The following is a 20,101-nucleotide window of genomic DNA, read 5'->3' on the forward strand; positions in this document are numbered from 1 at the left end:
AACTTGTCTATAGGAACTTGAGCGAAAGCTCAGTTTGAGGGAAACTCTCCATGTTCCATACCGACAGTTCCATTTGCACTGAATGTGGATGGGCTGGTTTTCTTAGTGGTTTCATGCATTCTTTGGGCATTTAATTCATTGAACAGCCAGGCAGAAAGATGCACTGATTAAGATGTTGGTCTTGGACCAGGGTAGCCGTATGTCAAGTCTCTGCTCAATCATGGAGCTCATTGGGTGACATTGAGCCAATCGTCTTAGCCTATCCAAATTTGCTTACAGTGTAGTTGTGGGAAAGCTAGTTTGGTCTAATAGTTAAGGCACTGGGCTAGAAAGCAGGAGATTGTGAGTTCAAGTGCCACCTTAGCCATAAAAGCCATCTAGGTCCGTGGTGGCGAGCCTATGGCATGCATGCCACAGGTGGCACGTGGAGCCATTTGTCAGGACACGCGAGGCATTGCCCTGTCAGCTGGCCAGCCACATGTGCGCACTGACCAGCTGATTTTGGCCTTTTGAGGCCATTTTTCGCCCTCTGGAGGCTTCCTTGAAGGCTTCAGAGTGCGAAAAACCGGCCCAACAGGCAAACTGAAGATTCAGGAACATACTTCTGGTTTGCTCGTAGGGCTGGTTTTAGCTTTCTGGAGCCTTCAGGAGACTTCCCTGAAGACTCCGGAGGGTTAAAACCAGCTCTATGAGCAACCAGCCTTACGGGCAAATCGAAAATTCAGGGATGGACTTCTGGTTTGCTCGTAGGGTTGTTTTTTGCCCTCTGGAGTCTTCAGGGAAGTCTCCTGAAGGCCCCTGAAGGCTCCGGGGGATGAAAAAACAGCCCTATGGACAAACCGGAAGTCCATCCCCGAATTTCCGGTTTGTATTTGTATTGTATTTATTAGTTTTCTATGCCGCCCACTCTCGGAAGACTCCGGGCGGCTTACAATAAAAAAGGGAGTGGGAATATATAAAACAATACAACAATTTAAAATTACAGCAACATTCATAACTTAAAGTGGGGCTGGATACTTCAACAGCCCCAGGCCTGCCGGAACAGCCAGGAAGGGTAGTAAGGGTCCGGTTTGCCCGTAGGGCCAGTTTTTCGCACTCCGGAGGCTTCAGGGAAACTCCTGAAGCCTCTGGAGAGCCTCCGGGGGGGCGGCGGAGGCTGTTTTCGTCCTCCCCTGGCTCCTATAAAGCCTCTGGAGCCTGGGGAGGGAAAAAAAACACAACAAAAATGGGTGGGAGTGCTGGTTGTGCGCGCATGCTTGCTGGGGTTGTGCGCAAAGCATTATGGGTGTAACACACCTGTGCACGACCCCCCTGTTCTCCCCCCACTTTTGGCACATGAGCCAAAATAGGTTCGCCATCACTGGTCTAGGTGATCTTGGGCCAATCAATCGTTCTCAGCCCAACTCACCTCACAGAGTTGTTGTGGGAAAATTAGGAGGAAGAAAGTGAGTTGCATATATTTGCTGTCTTGAGTGAGTGAGTTGTTTATTTATTTATTTAATTTATATTGCTGCCTATTCACTTATGGCGACTCAAGGCAGCTTATTTAATTTAAACCACATTAAAAAACCAATGAAACTAATATAAAAGAATCAGATAAATGAATATAATAAAATCACCCCCACCCCCCAGCGACAGCAGATCACAGGAGCCATTTAATGGGCTCCATTCCCCTCTGGGTTCCTCAGGCCCTCTGGCAGAACCAGGTCTTCAGTGCCTTTTGGAAGAGCATTAGAGTGGGGGCCATTCTAATCTCTGGGGGAATGATGTTCCAGAGAGGAGCCACAATGGAGAAGGTCCTCCTTCTGGATCACACCGGGTGTATCTCCCTTGGGGATGGAACCTGCAGCATTCCCTGTCTCTCTGTTCTGACGGGTCGAGTAGATGTGATCTCACAAGAGACGGTCCTTCAGATAACGCGCGAGCGATCGTGGGTGTACCTCGGTTCACCCACGTAACACCTATCCTCCGCGAGCTGCACTGGCTGCCTATTGGTCTCCGGATACGCTTCAAGGCGCTAGTCGTCACTTATAAAGCTCTTCATGGTATTGGACCTGGGTACTTGAGAGACCGCCTGCTGCCAATTACCTCCACTAGACCGATTAGATCCCACAGATTGGGCCTCCTCCGAATTCCATCCGCCGGCCAGTGTCGACTGGCGACCACTCGGAGGAGAGCCTTCTCTGTGGCTGCTCCGACCCTCTGGAACGAACTCCCCGTGGAGATTCGGACCCTCACCACCCTCCAGGCCTTCTGCAAAGCCCTTAAAACCTGGCTGTTCCGACAGGCCTGGGGCTAAAGAGCTGTTGCCCCCGTCTCGAATGGTATGACTGTTGTGTGTTTTAAATTATGTATTGTTATGCTTTGTTGTTTTTTTTAATTTTTTGTCTGTATTCCCCTTCCCTGGGTTGAGTTGTGAGCCGCCCTGAGTCCCCTTTCGGGGGAAAAGGGCGGCATATAAATGTAATAAATTGAAATTGAATTGAACCTGGTCCCAAGCCATGAAGGGCTTTAAAGGTGATAACAAGTACCTTGAATTGCACCCGGAAGCAAATCGGCAGCCAATGCAACTCCTGCTGCATTGCATTATTATTTGCAAAAATAATAAAGATGGGATGCAGATAAAGGATAATAGCATCAGGAAAATCTCTTTCTATGCTGTCTTGGTTTCCTAGTGAAAAAGTGGAATATAAATGCACGTGAATGATTTTCTCCTTAGGTTCTGCATGAGGAGTTTTTGAAAAACAATCATGCTGGGAAAGAGTTGTTGCTCCTGGCCCTTCCTCTGGTTGTGTCACTCATTAACTTGCTTATGCCGTATTTTTACAACGTCCTGGCTGCATGGGAGAAACAGGAATCTCCAGTCCTGGAGGTGTACATTGCCATTAGCAGGTAATAAAAAAAATCTCACAGCTGAAATGCAGGATCAACGGGGCCCAACCCCATCCCATTGTTGCAATATTATTAACCGTTTATAAAGGGGACTTGAAAGCCATTTCCACCAGCAGTACTGCACAGGAAGAGCCCCGCCCTCAATGCCTTTCTTTTCCATTCCCCATAAAACAGTTTATGCAGTCCAGCCAGAAGCACGTGATAGGACCGGGGTGTGGGGGTGTGGGAGTGAGCTGTGCTGGCAGAAATGAGTTAAATCATGGTATACATAGTTTTGTAATAGAAGGAGCCATTTGTAGCAATAGCAATAGCACTTAGACTTATATACCGCTTTACATCCCTCTCTAAGTGGTTTACAGAGACAGGATATTGCCCCCAACAATCTGGGTCCTCATTTTCCCCACCTCGGAAGGATGGAAGGCTGAGTCAACCTTGAGCCTGGTGAGATTCGATCTGCCAAACTGCTGGCAGCCGGTCAGCAGAAGTAGCCTGCAGTACTACGCTCTTACCACTGCACCCCCACGGCTCATTGTACCTTTGTTTTTACTGTGTACCTAGAAAAGAGGAGGCACCTGGGGCTTAATCTGCTTCCCTCTTCTTGTTCTGCCCACACTCTGCCTCCTTGTACCAATGTGGGATAAAAGAGGTCTTCCTTGCTCCGGGTGTCAACTGGAGGGAGGCAAGAGAAGCAGGCAGAGAGGATACACGATGGTGATTCCTCTGATCTGAAAGCAAACTTTTTTTTTCTTAGGCAGTACTTTTATTTCTTTCCCCCCCAGGAATTTAATTCTCAAGATGGTCATCTTGGGCCTCCTGTCCTACCATTGGCTGAGTTGGAAAGTGACATCTTCAGAGATTCAGGTCAGTTCAGATCTGAAGTAACTCAAGACTCTTCCTGGAACAGTTTGAAAAGGGTTCGTGGCTCTGCCCCTCTGACATTAAGCCAACCACCGATCAATGGGTTTAGGAATTGTAGAACAAAAGAGCTTTTCTCTTGGTCAATCCAGTGTGGGTTACACCAGAACGACAACCCGTGATTGCCAGTTATGAAGAGAGAAAGGGCCTTTAAGAACATGAAGGATTCTCCAGTGAGTAGCTTTTCTCATGGAATAAGACTAATAAGACATCCGGACTACGTGTGGCTTTTCTCTTGGGTCATAGGCAGTGGTGAGTGGGTTGAGGATATGAAATGGGCAGGCAAACACCCCCATGTGGGCAGAAGCAGACGTTTCCTTTTTTCTTCTTTGTGGGCACTGAGAATACAATTTTCTGTGTTTTATTAGTTTTTGGTAATCAGGCTTCCCAAATTTGCCCTGCAGCTGGAGGGAGCAACAAAAAGGATTGGGAGATTGCCAAACGCCCACCTTCAATTCGGCCAGTTCTATAGCATTTATTAAACTTATGGAGGAAAAAAGACTCCTGAGTTTTTAGACTACAACCCAGACTCTCTAGTACAGTATTCCAAATGGAGTTCCTGATCTTTCCAAGGCAAGACATTTCTTCCCAGACCCAGGCCTATAAAATTATTTCTGCGTGGCAGGGAGGGGCTCTGCTCTGATAGGCTTGGTGAGTTGATGCTTCCGGTAAGAGAGAAGTTGATGGGCACAAAGCTCTGGAAAGAGTGAAGGAGCAGATTCAGTATTGCATCATGGGGTTCAAGTACATTTTACTAGGTTTGTGAGTGTTTGCACGTCAGGGAGAGGTATCTGAGGACTCCTTGCAGCGAAGGAGACAGTTACATTATAAGTGCTGTAGTAATAGATACCCGGTGGTACAGTGTTGCCACTGAGACTTCCCATATGAGGGGTCCTTGGTGCTCCCTGAGCCTGCTTGTTTTCTGGCAGATGTTTCATTACCCTAACTAGGTAACATCATCAGTGCTAGTAAGGAGGGATGTTTGCTGTCAGTTTATATTCTGGTGTCTTACCTGTCTGTTTGGGCGTGGGTGGTCTTAGAGATTCTTCGATTGGGCTGTTTACTGCCATCTTTGGCAGTTTGTTGATTGTTGGTCTGAAGTTAACCTTGGAGTTAATCTATGATCTGGGTACTGATTACTGGTGGAGAGGTGCTGGAGTGTTTTGTTCTCTTTTGGGCTGGTTGATTGTCTTTTTTGCATAGTCTATAGCAGGGGTGAAATGTTACCAGTTCCGGCCAGTTCGCCCGAACCGGTAGTAAAAGTAAAAAAAAAAGTTCCAACAATTATTCAGCACAGCTGATTGTCACATAGCTGATCATTGGAACTTTTTTAAAAACTTTTTTAAAGCATTTTTTTTACTACTGATCAGCTGTGCAACGATCAGCTGTGCCTGATTGTCTGTGAGGCTCCTGTTTGTTGCAGGGGCTTTTTTGTGTGAAGTCCAGCTGTTTTTGCATTGTATGTGAGTCGGTTGCATAGCTTTGGTGTTGTTTTTGTGTAAAGTGAGACAGTTTGTTTTTGAGCTCTCTGTGACTCTGTGAGGTTCCTGCTTGTTGCAGGGGACATTTTTTGTGAAGTCCAGCTGCTTTTACATTGTGTGTGAATCAGTTGTGCAGCCACGCCCACCCAGTCACATGACCACCAAGCCACACCCGCCCAGTCATATGACCACCAAGCCACACCCACCAAGCCATGCCCACAGAACTGGTAGGGAATTTTTTTGAATTTCACCACTGGTTTATAGATGTTAATGTCTATGTGTCTATTGATGGCTGCTTTGAGCCAGGCTTCTAGAAATTCCCTGGCATTTTTGGACTTAGCCTAGTCTAGGATTGTCACATTTTTCCCAATTGAAACTATGGCTACAATTGTCTATATGTTGTGAAATTAAAGAATTTTTGCCATGTGTTCTGACTGCTAGTTCTGCTATGGATGCGTTCTGCCACTTCCCATATGGCTGCAGTTACAATACGTTTCCCTGCCTTTTCATTTGTATTAAAGGCTCCTCAGTTCTCTTCCCTTTGAATTAAAACTCTGGCACAGGACTTTTCAATATTCCCTTCTCTTATGATCTCAGCAGCTTGCTCCTAAATGCAAGCCAAGATGACACAGGCAAAGGGCATAAGGGGACAGCTCTTTAGATCTAGTGTGATTCACTCCTTTATATGGGAATTGAGAAGCGCCAATGGCCCTTCAAGTTTTGTTCTGTTCAAAAGGTGGTCTCAGCTCCAAAGAAGCTGTGAGTTTTATAGAATGATGGGACTTCGGCCTGAAGGATTAGATGTTGAAAGAGATCCTGCATTAAGCATTGTTAGCTTCCTCTAGAAGTAACCGGGTGCCAAAGAACTGAGTGCTACATTTTTGTTAATTTTGGTTTAGCCTGCTACTCGGTGTTCATTTGACTCAGTGGTGGGATTCAAATATTTTTACTACTAGTTCTGTGGGCATGGCTTGGTGGGCATGGCAGGGGAAGGATACTGCAAAATCTCCATTCCCTCCCCACTCCAGGGGAAGGATACTATAAAATCTCCATTCCCTCCCCAATCCAGGGGAAGGATACTGTAAAATCCCCATTCCCTCCCCAATCCAGGGGAAGGATACTGTAAAATCTCCATTCCCTCCCCTATCCAGAGGAAGGATACTGTAAAATCCCCATTCCCTCCCCAATCCAGGGGAAGGATACTGCAAAATCCTCATTCCCTCCACACTCCAGGGGAATGATACTGCAAAATCCCCATTCCCTCCCAATCAGCTGGGACTCGGGAAGCAGAGAATAGATGGAGGCAGGGCCAGTCAGAGGTGGTCTTTACTGTTTCTCTAAACTACTGAAAATGTCTGCTACCGGTTCTCCAGAACCGGTCAGAACCTGCTGTATACCACCTCTGATTTGACATCTGTAAAGGTGATAGGGAAGGCCAAATGGAGAGAAGTTCACCTACCTGCTCTTATGCAAACAGTACTTACCTTTCCACAGTGCTGGGAAACCTTTGTGGGGCAGGAGCTCTACCGTTTGATGGTGATGGATTTGATTTTCATTCTCCTGGACGTCATCTTTGGAGAGCTGATATGGAGGTAAGCATTACAATGGAGATATTATGGAGGCAATCAGATGGAGCCCATCAAGTGGTGTGGCACATACTTATTTAATGTAGGCAACATACTTCAAATGTTAATACACAGGTAATCAAAAGAAATATGCCATACAGCTAGTCTTGATTTAACAACTGCAATTGAGCCAAAATTTGGTTTGCTAACCAAGGCGTTTGTTAAGTGAGTTGTCCCCGTTTCACAACCTTTTTGTCAAAGTTTGGTGAATCGTGGTGGTGTTAAGCGAATCTGCCTTCCCTCTTAATTTTACTGATCAGAAGCCAGCTGGGAAGGTTGCAAATGGGGATCACATGGCCCTGGGGGGACAGTGCAGCTACCATGCATGCATGCCGATTGCCAAGCAGGGAAATTTGAATCATGTGACTATGGGGATGCTCCAATGGTCGTAAATGTGAAAACTGATCATAAGCCACTTTTTTCAGTGCCACTGGAACTTCAAATGGTGACTAAACAAATGATTGTAAGTCAAAGACTACCTGTACCACTCTGTATATGCATGTTTACGGATAAGATTAAGGATATACCATATTTTTGGAGTATAAGACGCACCTTTTTCCCCCCTAAAGGAGGGTGCAAATTTGGGTGTGTATTATACACTGAATGTAGCCCCATCCACCCACCGGCCCCAACCCTTTGGCCTCATTTACTTCCTTGCAGCAAACGGGAAAAATGGGGCTCAGGAGGTGCGCTTAAATTGAAAGTGAAACTTGCTGTTTGCTCCAGGAGGCAAATTGCTGGGAGGCAGAAGCAGATTTTTCTCCCTTGTTTTCCTCCCCAAAAGCTAGGTGTGTCTTATACTTCGGAGCATCTTATACTCCAAAAAATATGGTAGGTTACATAGTTGTGAAAGAGCATACCATGCTTCCTTCCAGCATTAAAAATAAGCAAGAGATTTACCCTTTATTGGAATGGGAAGGAATGCAATGGGAAGAAAAAAATGATCCATATATTATACAGGTAGTTCTTGTTTAGTAACCACAATTGGGACCAACTACTTGGTCTTTAAGTAAAACAGTAAAAAAAATCATGTGATAGTGGTTACAATTTTACTTGCTTTACAGCAGGGCTGTCAAACTCTTGGCCCGCCAGCCAGATGTATCACGCACTGGCCAGGCCCGGTTTAGCAAAGTGGTGGTGGGGGAGAAGTCGTGATACATCACCTGACGCCACCATGACAATGTTTGACATCCCTGCTTTACAGCATCAGAAGGATAGGACCCCCAGCTGCCAGGTGAGCCCAAATGGTAGGGAAGGTTTCCAGCATATGAGTCATGAGGAAGCCAGGCAAAAGGGCAAATCTTATAGCCTTTTTACCCCCTTCCTGCCCTTTAGAGTGCTCACCCAGGCACTGGGATAGTTAGCAAGAAGAGAATTGATGTTTGTATTTACATTCATTGGAGAGGAAGAAATTACAAGAGAGTAAGCCGGCACAAAAGGAGGAAGGTGCATCAAAAGGAATGTGCTACACTTAGTTGTTGCTTAGTGAACCTAATTGGGATTGGAATGTCCATCACTAAGCAATGAGGTCATTAGGTGAAACATCATGTGAATGCACTGCTTAGTGACAGCAGTTTCAGTCATCCCACTTGTGGTTCTTAGGCAAGGATCTTGTGCTTCTGCCCTTCCAGGGTTCCCTCTGCTTCAGCTCCTCCCTCTGCCCATCCCGTCTTCCCCATCTCTGCCCTTTTGATCACATGACTACAGAGGCACACAATAGCCATAATTTTGAATCATTTGTTCAGTGTTATCATAACTTCAAACAATGAATGATTGTTAAAGGGGGATTACTGTAGGTGAAGTGCCAGCCATAAACTACAAAGGAGGCAAACAAAAACCTTTAGTGTGAAACTGATTAGATTCTGATTAATTTCAGGCCAGCTGATTAATTAAGGTTGCAGAGCTGATCTGGTTAACGTTCCCTCAGCATTTTCTAAGGAGAGTTGCACTGCCTAGAAAAGCAGCTGTGGAAAAGAGCTTGTTTAGGCAATTTCTGCTGTGTGAAGGGAAAGAGTAAAAAAAAAAGAGTCTGATTGTAATGAACACAGGTGACAAGAGAGACATGTAGCAAACATAGCAAAGTTGCTTTTTCATCACCATGTATCCGCAGACGGTTGCTATCCAAGGCAGTTGCTAAAAACAAGAACATCATGTCACCCTAAATATAATTCTAATTATGTGAGGTACATTGGATTTGTTTCAGAGTAACCTCCAATAGGATTGTGTTGTTAGCACCTTATAATGATGCTACTGCAGGTAAATAAATATCAACATAAAGGGTCAACTCCTAAAGTGGAAACTTTGAGGGTCTGAAAAATGTACACAAGTATTCCAGAAATGAAATAACTTGCTTGATACTTTGAAAATATATATATAAACATATATGTGTGTGTGTGTGTGTGTGTGTGTGTTGTTGTTGTTTTTTATTTGTGCTGATAAATAAATAAAGGGAGACTAGTATAGATCTATTTCAAGCTATTTAGCTCTCATCAGCTAGCCATACCCTTACTGGGATTTGAACCTGGGCTATATTGCATACTAGGCATACTAGGCAGAGAGCTTAGCCATTAGGCCACAGGCTCTTATCCGTTATCAGCGAAGCCAGGGTGAAAGGTATCTATTAGATTTTTACAACCCCTGGTAAGCCCCAATTATGGGAGGAAGCTAACTGCTTCCATCATCTGTCATTCGGCTCGTCACAAGAGTCCATCACGACAGAAACCCAATATTTTTACTGTTGCCTTTGTTATATTTGTGTGTTGTTGTTTTTTATTTGTGCTGATAAATAAATAAAGGGAGACTAGTATAGATCTATTTCAAGCTATTTAGCTCTCATCAGCTAGCCATACCCTTACTGGGATTTGAACCTGGGCTATATTGCATACTAGGCATACTAGGCAGAGATCTTAGCCATTAGGCCACAGGCTCTTATCCGCACAAATAAAAAACAACAACACACAAATATAACAAAGGCAACAGTAAAAATATTGGGTTTCTGTCGTGATGGACTCTTGTGACGAGCCGAATGACAGATGATGGAAGCAGTTAGCTTCCTCCCATAATTGGGGCTTACCAGGGGTTGTAAAAATCTAATATATATATATATATATTTATATTTATATTTATATTTATATTTATATTTATATTTATATTTATATTTATATTTATATTTATATATTTATATATATGTTTATATATATGTAAACATGTATATATATGTTTTCTGAGGTTTTCGCGGGTGTTAGTATGTAGGTCTCTAGTTATTTGGGTTTTCTCCCGCGTAGAATTGGAGACATTTCGGGAGAAAACCCGAATATATATAGTTGTACCCTTACTGGGATTTGAACCTGGGCTATATTACATACTAGGCAGACATCTTAGCCATTAGGCCACAGGCTCTTATCCGTTATCAGCGAAGCCAGGGTGAAAGGTATCTATTAGCAGTAAATATATAAATTAGCAATAAATATATCTATTATTTATTTATCAGCACAAATACAACAAAATGTAACAAAAAGGCAACAGTAAAAATGTTGGGTTTCTGCCTGGATGGTCTCTTGTGACGAGCCGAAGGACAGATATATATGTTATATTTGTGCTGATAAATAAATAAAATATAACAAATGTAACAAAAAGGCAACAGTAAAAAAAAATATTGGGTTCTGTCTGGATGGTCTCTTGTGACGAGCCGAAGGACAGAGAATGGAAGTAGTGATCTTCCTCCCATATTAGGGCATACCGGGGGTTGTAAAATCTATAGTTTCTCATTTTAACAATACATACATACATACACACATACACACACACACACCATCTCTATTAGAGAGGGTTATGTATTAATTAATTATAGCAAGACAAAAATTGATCTTTGAATTTTTTAAGCAAGGCCTTTTCCCTTTACAGGATCATATTGGAGAAGAAGTTACAAAGTAAACAGAGGCCTGAATTTGACATTGCTAGAAATGTGCTAGATCTGATTTATGGACAAACCCTAACTTGGTGAGACTCTTTCTTTTCCTTCTGTTGGTTGTTTCCTGCTTTGTTCCTTATACAACACCAACCCCCCACCCCCGGGATTACAAACTTCAAAGTATGTTGATCTTTAGAATCCTTGTGTGCATGTGATTTAAAATAATTTTACTCTGCCTTTGTCAAAGTTTTCAAAATACTTCCCAACACATTTATATATTTTAATTTTTTAAGAAATATATTGAATTAACCCCATGAAGACATGTCTGTGAGATGGAACCTTGGTATTCACTATTGTTCATTATCACTGGCTTCTGTGGTCCATCCCTCTCCATCTCTAAATCAAAGCTTTGGATTACTTAAGCAAATGGGGTGAGGCGCGGAATTGTGTCAGTGCATTGCCTCTTAATGAAATAACAGCTAAGCAATGTAATAACATTTCTTCATCTTTTTAATTTTTTTCCTAGGTTGGGAGTCTTCTTTGCCCCACTTCTTCCTGTGGTCCAAATCCTCAAGTTGCTGCTGTTGTTCTATGTTAAGAAGGTAATTTAGTTGCCATTTTTCTTAGTTCTGAAGCATGTTGCATCACCTGGCAGCATTCCTGAAGAAAGGACAGGAGTGTGGAAGTAGGTACAATATTAGACACACACTCCCCCACCCAGTCAGGATGGAAAAGTTAGCAAATCATATTGAATGGGAGGAGCTGCATTGACCAGAAAGCCGTTTACCGAAAGGGAAATCCATCAGGTGTTCTGGGCCAAGAGGAAGATGTTTATTTCACACATTCGGAAGGAGCAGTAAATGAAATGCACTCTTACTCTGAGATGTGAATTAGAGAATTTTTGTAAAATAATTTTTTTAAAATGCTTTGGGAGGTTACATTTGCAGAAGAAAATATTTTGGCCATGTTTTATTTTTCCCTCCTTAAAATCACCCTACATTTATTCCTTTGCAGAGTTTAGGCGTAAATTATCCTTAAAGCAGAGGAGAGGCATTTATTGTCTATAGTTCACCTGTTTCAACATACATATATACTGCATGTAAGTTTTACTCAGAAACTATGGCTGTTGGGAATAAGTAAAAACCCATGAATTTTCCTATGAATCTCTCTTAGGTCAGTTTGATGAGAAATTGTCAATGTCCCAGCAAACCCTGGCGTGCATCTCACATGAGCACTATCTTCATCTCTTTGCTGTGCTTCCCTTCCTTCCTGGGTGCCTCCGTATTCCTCTCCTATACCATCTGGGCGTGAGTCGATTTTCCGTGCAAAATAACCTTGGCGTTACCTTTCAGATGTGAAATATTTCAGACCAAATAGTCACAACATCCTCCTCCACATTTCTGTAATCTCCATTCTGTCATCCATTGTCTGCTACAAAACAGATCCAGTTTTGGTGGTTTTGGGGAGAAGGGGGCTCTCACCAGCATTGTGTTGTAGAACTTGTATCTCCACCCCGTATACAAGTTACCATGTTCCTGTCTTCCTAAGAGGCCAGTGTTCTACCAATGCTAGTTCATTGGTACTCACAGCAGAACCATTTTAAGACAATCTATTGTCAGGTCAGGAAACTATAGACTGCCTTTCTGATAAAGTGACCCTCTGATTATTCTGTCATTATAACGTTTAGTAGGATGTTATTTTGACAAAGCACTTATTTTTCCTTTGAGAAATGTATTTCTTAAGCTGCTGCAAATTGCTCTTTCCATTAGTGCAGATATCACAATTAAATGTGTTTTATTTTCCATTCTCAGAACTCCAACTCACACATAATGGCATATGCAGCATCTTTTATATATATATCTATGGAGATTCTCAGTCATCCAGATCATGGTTGTCCCCAAAGGTGCTTTTTCAAAAGGTGACTGGACTTTGTTTTTTGTTGAAGAGGTTTCACTTCTTATCCAAGTAGCTTCTTCAGTTCTGACAGTCAGAACTGAAGAAACTTTTTGGATGAGAAGTGAAAAGTAAGAAAAAACTAACTCCTGTTGCCTTTTGAAAAAGCATCTTTGGCACATCTTTTATATATTGTTAAATAAATAAGGAACATATGTTAAGAGGGAAATTGCTTTTTATATGTTGGTGCTATCAATTGTGATTAATGAATACTGAAAACACTGGTTTTATAAGCAGCAATACAGATTACATATAAATCTGTAAAATGAAGAATTAAATGTGGTAGTTACATGAGTTACATTTCCTTTTGCTTGACATTTTGATACTCAGCTTCTCTTTTCCCATACAGAATAAAACCATCAGAAATGTGTGGACCTTTTCAAACTTTTGATACCATCTATGATTCTTGGAAGGTCTGGATATTACAGCTGGAAGAATCCAATCCAAATATCACTTGGTTTACCTGGATCCATCAAAACCTCTTCCAAACTTCCTATTTCATGTTGTTAATCGTTGCAATGTTGGTGTAAGTTGAAATGACAAATTTATTTATGTAAGCCTAGAAAATCATAAACACTTCTTAGCGATGGTGCATAAAGTATTTTTGCAGATGTTATGTACCATGCAATTGAGTGATTGAATAGTATGGATAAAGGCTGATTGCGTGCCATTTTTTCAACTTAATGTAACATCAGGCTACATCAGAAGTTGTTAATGATTTCTGCTGCTGGATATGGCATTAAGTCAAACAGGAATAATTTGCTGTAGATTTTAATGTAATGTAATGTAATGCATAGCTTGGTTTCAATTGAACTTCTAGGAAGTTAATGAAAATTTGTCTTCTTCCAAACAATATAAAAAGCCTTAAAAAGTTAACTGAAAATATTTAATAGAAAATGATTAATGATTTGGAGAAGTAAAATGGAGACTGTATTATAGAAAGATATGTAAAATACAATTGATATTTTAAAAACTGCAAATTTTGTGCAGTATTAATAAAGAGTTATAGAATGAACTGTCAGTTTAAAAAGTTTACTTATTAGTAAAATTTTAATAAAAAATAATAATAAATACAATACGTATAGCTTTAAGACCCATGGTGGCACAGTGGTTAGAATGCATACTGCAGGCTAATTCTGCTCACTGCCAGCTGACTGCAGTTCAGCAATTCGAGTCTCACAGTACAGTAACAGACTCTTGCAAGTTTGAATGTGCTTCCTCACTTTATCTTAGTGTGAAGGAGCTTGTCTGAGATACTCGTTCCTTGCAGTGGACTCAAACTGGGTTTGTCTGAACATTGCCTTAGTATTGGCTCTTTCTCCTGTCCTTGAAGGCCACTCTAAATGCTCTCTACATGCAGTAGGTAGAGATCTCAAGATGCTCACCAGAAGATGTGCTGGCTTATCTGGTCATAGATTACTGATTCCTATCATTCTTCTAAAGGACTATCTTCCCTGTTCTCTGTTTGAAAATACCGGGCAAATGGCTTTCATTTCCCTTGGCCAATTCTCTTAGCCTTTTTGGAGCACGCATTGTTCTTCTCAGTATGTGTTGATTAATTTGTCAGCATAAATATAATATTCTCCAACCTTATCTTTTACAGGGCTGTGATCTACTTCACCATTGAAATGGTAAAGGGTCTGCGGAGTATCATTTCAATACTAAAGGGTCAGATTGCCAATGTGAGTACTAAAGGGGAATGGTTCCCCTTTTTAAATAATTCTAATTTAAACATAGAGTGAAAAAGAAACATTAGTAATTAAAAGGACAAAAAAAAACCTATCAGATATATTGAAAGCAAATATTTAAAACCTGCATAAACGGAGATTATGTATACATTCATTTGAAACACACAAATATAAACATCTGGATTTATTTTTATTTATACAATTCTTAATGCAGCCCAACTCCCCTACAAGTTGGGGAGGCATGATCAGCAGAATTCATACCATCGTTTACACAATTCCACATTTCCAGAGCCCTTATTTCCTCCAGTCCCAACAGCTATTAGATTTTCCCCATTCTTATGAAACGTTTCTATCTAAAGCAGGTTCAATGTATTCCATTTCCAGAGCAAACATACATTTTGATTTGGATACACACACACACACCTTAAAAAAAATCCGCTAGCAATTGTAGGCATTTTTGTATCCTTATCCATTTTTAGTATTTTCATCTAAACAGACAATTTTAGACAGGAATAATCTGCTATGAGTTACATGATTATCCCGGCTAAAAAATGGAGACTAAATCCGATTTAAAATATTTTTAAAAGGAAAAAATCTTAAAGAGACATTACTGTGTTTATTCTCAGACAACACTGTTTCCTACATTTGTAAAGACCTCTACCCCCCCAAAAAAAGTTTGTTTGGTTTTCTGTTGTACTGTTATATGGTAGCTAACAAAAATATTCATTTCTAATGTTGCAACATTTTATTTGTCCTAAAAAAAGAAAAAAATATACAGCTTATTATTAACTTACTGATTTCCTCAAAAATGTTCAACCAAAATTAGTAATTATATGGCGATTGTCAAAGTTGGTAGTATTCACCAATTATTATTATTATTATTATTATTATTATTATTATTATTATTATTATTTATTTGTCTTGTACGCCGCCCACTCCCGGAGGACTCCGGGCGGCTCACAAAAGACAAGGGAAAGGGGGGAACAAGACAAAGACAACATATTAAAAACAAAACCAACATTCACAATTTCTGTGGAGGTAGATGCTTCTCAGCTCCCCCCAGCCTGCTGGAACAGCCAGGACTTGGTGGCTTTGCGGAAGGCCGGGAGGGTAGTAAGGATCCGGATCTCAACAGGGAGCTCGTTCCAGAGGGCCGGAGTTGCAACAGAGAAGGCTCTCTCCCTTAATCACACTTTCTCAATTTGGCTTTACTTTGTGACTTTTTAAAGAAAAAAGAGCTTGTCTTCCTGCATTGCCCAACTTACACTAGTTGTAGCTAGGTAGTTGAGGGGAGTGGGCTACAAACTGTCTGTGCCCAAAGCTCTACAGATAAAATGGACCTCCTACTCTAGGTACCTGAACTGTAATACGACTTTCCCGTTCATACCTATTTTGCCAATCATAAGTAAACTTTTAGCAATCAACTCCAGCATAAAAAACAATTAGCAATCTTGCATTGTATTTGCTTCAGCATTCATAATGTCCACGTTCTATTAAGAAAGTCAATTTCCTGTTGCTCATCTTAAATGTGTCTCATATTCCAGGAAAGAGAAGACAAGAAGTTTCTCATTCAAAGACTTCATATTATATATGAAAAATGAAAGTACAACAGGGTGAAAATGAGGTAAGGTCATTTGGAACTAATCAGGATAGGACAGGACAGTGATATGCCAAACAACGGGACCCAAGCAGTTGGCTAAAAGTTTTGCTCAAACTAGCAGACAGCGTATGCTAAATCCACACAGCTAGTAGCCTCATAACTTACAGTTTGGTTTTGGAATTCTGCAATAGTTGTTTTGTGTTTTCTCTCTTTCAGTAGACCAAAATACCAAATGCAGTTACAGGTTTCCCTAAGGCCCTTCCTTCAGTATACAATACTGTAGCAAATTTTTGGCAGAAAAATACAGGCTCTGAAGCAAATAGATTTCAGAGGAAGACACATTAGTCTTGTTTTCTCTCTCTTTCTCTCTCTCTCTCACACACACACCAGTGGTAGGATCCTGCTAGTTTCACAAGCGGTTTGGTGATTGCCTGTTTCACATGCCCATGTCCAATGTGCGCTTCGCACATGTGCGCAGTTTTAAGGAAACTTACCTTCCATGTTGCTTCTGGGGAGTAACACAGCTGAGGCGCGGCAGTCTGCTATGCCGCGTGAATCAGCTGAGAGGATATAGGTAAGTAAAGCACAGGAGTAGGTGGGTGGGCCCACCTGATCATCAGAGCGAACTGGCTTGCTCCAACTGATCATCAGAGCTACCGATTCGCCCAAACTGGTCCGAATCAGCTGAATCCCACGCTGCCCTGACACATACGCAAATGAGAAAGACTATCCCCACTAAACTTAAGATGTTATGCTGCCATGATTACAGGAACTTTCTATGAAAGGACAATGATCTAAGCAGCATCATGAACAAGTAGATGCTGAAATCTTGCTATGACTAACAACATTTTTCCTAATAACATTTTCCTTCTATTTAGGCTCAAGACTGACAGTACTTCCTTCCATCAGAAGTATAACAGGCATAGAAAAAATGATAAGAGTCTGGGAGAGGGGGAACATATTATAACTGATGTTTAGGCTGGTATTATATAGGTAGTTCTCACCTTACGAACACCATTGAGCCCAAAGTTTATGTTGTTAAGTGAGAAATTTGTTGAATTTTGCCCACTTTACGACTTTTCTTGCCACAGTTGTTAAGTGAATCACTGCAGTTGATAAGTTAGTAACCCGGTTGCTAATGGAATTTGGCTTCCCCAGTGACTGCTTGTCAGAAGGTCCCAAAAGGGGATCACCTGACCCCAGGACACTGCAACAGTTATAAGTATGAACCAGTTGCCAAGCATCTGAATTTTGATCACATGATCATGAGGATGCTACAAAGGTTGTAACTGAAACACTTTTTTTCAGTGGCGTTAACAACTTTGAATGGTTACTAAATGAACTCTTGTAAGTTGAGGACTACCTGTATTTGTTTACTCTTGGGAACCAAGTCTTTAGATCCTCTGTTCCATACATAGGATGCTAGAGGACAATATACAGTAATTCAAGTTTTGGGATTTTATTTATAAGCAAAGATGAGGTTGGACTGTATTTTTCAAATTGGTTTTTTGAGGACAAATTTAAAAAGGCAAGATAAGGGTTGAAAAATGTGTCATTAGGAAATGCATTGTTCATTATTGACTCATCACTAATTTTCTTATTACATTACAGATCCATTTTCCCTTAGCATCTTTACCAGCGAATGTACCAAGTAAACTCTTCGCTGAAGGACTTCTTTGGAAAAGGAAAACAGATATGGGACTATCCAGAAAAGGTTTGAGGAACATGTTTATGCTGCTGAAGACATCTGACGTTGACTCCCTTCACTTCCTGCATGTGAATGTCATCTACCTTTAGCTGAAGAAGTTATATTCTAACTGTTTGCTGGCCATTCCAGTTTGTCTTCAGCCAAATGGAAATCTTTCCCGAACCAGACTAAGAGCTTCTAGACTTCCTGAAGATTTTTACATAGTTTTATAATAGAGAGCTCAAATATATTTTATAATGTGCAATGGTCTAAGTACTTTGTTTTGCCAGGATTGTGAAATCTATGACTTCACATGGAAAGTGTAGAGTTACTGGAAAGAAATCTTTTTTTAATAAAGGCTTAATATTATTAAAAATGACTCTTTAAAAAGCTCTCTAGTTACCTGAGAGTAAATTATATTCCCTTTTAATTCATTTGCTATTAATTGCCTAAGTGATGGTGAACAGTTGTGATTTGTTAAGTTCTCATAGTGTGCAGTTACTCCAACATGATTGTGCATGCCTACATTTTAACTCATATCCTTTGAATGTATTTTCACTTCAGGTGTGGGTACTAATCTGTAGAGGAAATTTTAACTCTTTGCTACCTCATCTTTTATTTTCTTTGTGGAAGTAAGGTGTACAATTATGGATCATTTTTCACCATTTCTATGTTCCAGACAGTAAATAAAAACTGCAACTTTCTTTCTAGAATTGTCTGACCCACAAGAGTCAGGTGAGTGAAAGGCGGTATGAGAATGTGTGTCATGGTGAAAGCAAAGGATTTAAAAAAAAAATAAAGTGTTGCAACCTAAGCCATGGGCTCAAAACTCGCTGAAAATTTCTAGCTGTTCTACCACCTAATGCCTTAAGAAAATTAAGAAAAGGAGTCCCACTGGATGGTACATGTATGCTATCCCATAATAAAATCTCATGCCTTTTACCTCAGCTGTGCAAAATATTTTCCCAAATTTTTTAACTGGTAGTGGAGCAGCAGAACTAATCTCATTTCTGGACATGTTATATCTCCACTCTCTGCATGTTGAATAGTAAGGATAGTCTATGCTTGCTTGAATTTATAAATTGGAAATACTACTTTAACAATCAATTAGGAAATATGTTTCCAAATCAGAGATTCAAAAAGCAATGTTACAAGACTAATACCAGCTCTACTTCTTAGACGTTAGTGGCTCTCCCTTGCTGGCTCTATTTTTTTGCCCAAGCTAATTCCTCATGGAAATCATTCTTTATTTTGGCCTGCAAATTAAATATCTTCTAAAGAACAAATTACTAAAACAAAGTTATTAGTAAATTTCGATAAAATGAAAGTAACGATGAAGCTTGTACAGATAATGCTGTAAGAGCTGCTTAATCATTGACACAGGAAGCATTTTTACTCTATGAAATATTTATTTCAAATAAATATTTAAGTATCTAATTTGGAGCATTGTCATAAAAACACCAGTAAGAAAATATGGCAGCATAAAATAGGTTAGTTTATAGCATTCAGATGCATTGAGTTCATAATTGGCTGGCTTTTGGTATTAGGAATTCAGTGTAATTAATTAAAGCTCCCATTAAACTGGGTGTTTATGGAGAGTGAACACAGAGATACAGCATGATGAGATGGAAGAGTCAATTCTACTGGGTTGAATCTACCCATTTTGTGAGGCAGGAAGAGAAAGTCATCTGTATTCACCTCTAATAAAACCATCTTTGTTATTGTCCAGCAGTAGGTGCAACTGAACTGAATGCCAGCATTCATTCTGTAAATATTCTTTATTATACTTTTAACCCTAGTACATATTTGGTTTCTTATAAGCCATTCAAAAACTCTTGAGAGTCACTGAATTAGACTAAGTAAATAAATGCATTCAAATAACTGGTTAGTGGTTCTGATGGAGGCCACTGATACCAAAAGAGAATAAAATGGAAAGCTGAGAAGATAAAAGTTTAGGTGAAAAAAGAGGCAGAAGAGCTGAGGGTTAAACAGAATACATCCAATATTGATAAGCTCTCATCTTGTTACATCTTAAACTTTACAATTTTTAATTGGTTGAGAGAACTAATTTGTTCAGAACTTCAGAATTGCTACGTTGTATACCCATTTTGTAATTCAACTATAATCTACTGATGTTTTTTTGCTGATGTCCCATGACTCAGCTAATCTGGTTCACATGATGGTATGAGCTCACCAAAACCCTGAATTCCAAGAATGTGAGATTCTTGTGAGAAGAAATCAAAGTCACTAGGAGAATCAACACATTTCTAATGCCTCTCCCAGAAAATCAATAGTGTACAGTACAGCAAACATTGTATATGATATTTAATATAGCAGGTCAATCAATGGT

General features: G+C 40.5%; 1 protein-coding gene across 4 annotated transcripts in view; it reads left to right on the forward strand.

Moving 5' to 3' along the window:
- Positions 1-18,464, forward strand: part of TMC6 (transmembrane channel like 6) — a 41,946-nt gene extending 23,482 nt beyond the window's left edge. For 3 of the 4 annotated variants that reach the window (XM_032210314.1, XM_032210312.1, XM_032210313.1), the window contains 10 exons: positions 2,720-2,892; positions 3,672-3,753; positions 6,783-6,880; positions 10,817-10,912; positions 11,350-11,425; positions 11,997-12,130; positions 13,126-13,302; positions 14,380-14,458; positions 16,009-16,088; positions 17,676-18,464. In XM_032210314.1, the coding sequence (XP_032066205.1) occupies positions 2,720-2,892; positions 3,672-3,753; positions 6,783-6,880; positions 10,817-10,912; positions 11,350-11,425; positions 11,997-12,130; positions 13,126-13,302; positions 14,380-14,458; positions 16,009-16,065 (972 nt within the window). In that variant the 3' untranslated portion in view covers positions 16,066-16,088; positions 17,676-18,464. Of the gene's footprint in view, positions 1-2,719; positions 2,893-3,671; positions 3,754-6,782; positions 6,881-10,816; positions 10,913-11,349; positions 11,426-11,837; positions 11,923-11,996; positions 12,131-13,125; positions 13,303-14,379; positions 14,459-16,008; positions 16,089-17,675 lie in introns of those variants that run through there. The other variant, XM_032210315.1, reaches the window with a different exon arrangement.
- Positions 18,465-20,101: the final 1,637 nt, after the last annotated feature.

This window comes from Thamnophis elegans, chromosome 2 (genome assembly GCF_009769535.1).
Source record: "Thamnophis elegans isolate rThaEle1 chromosome 2, rThaEle1.pri, whole genome shotgun sequence".
NCBI lineage: Eukaryota > Metazoa > Chordata > Lepidosauria > Squamata > Colubridae > Thamnophis > Thamnophis elegans.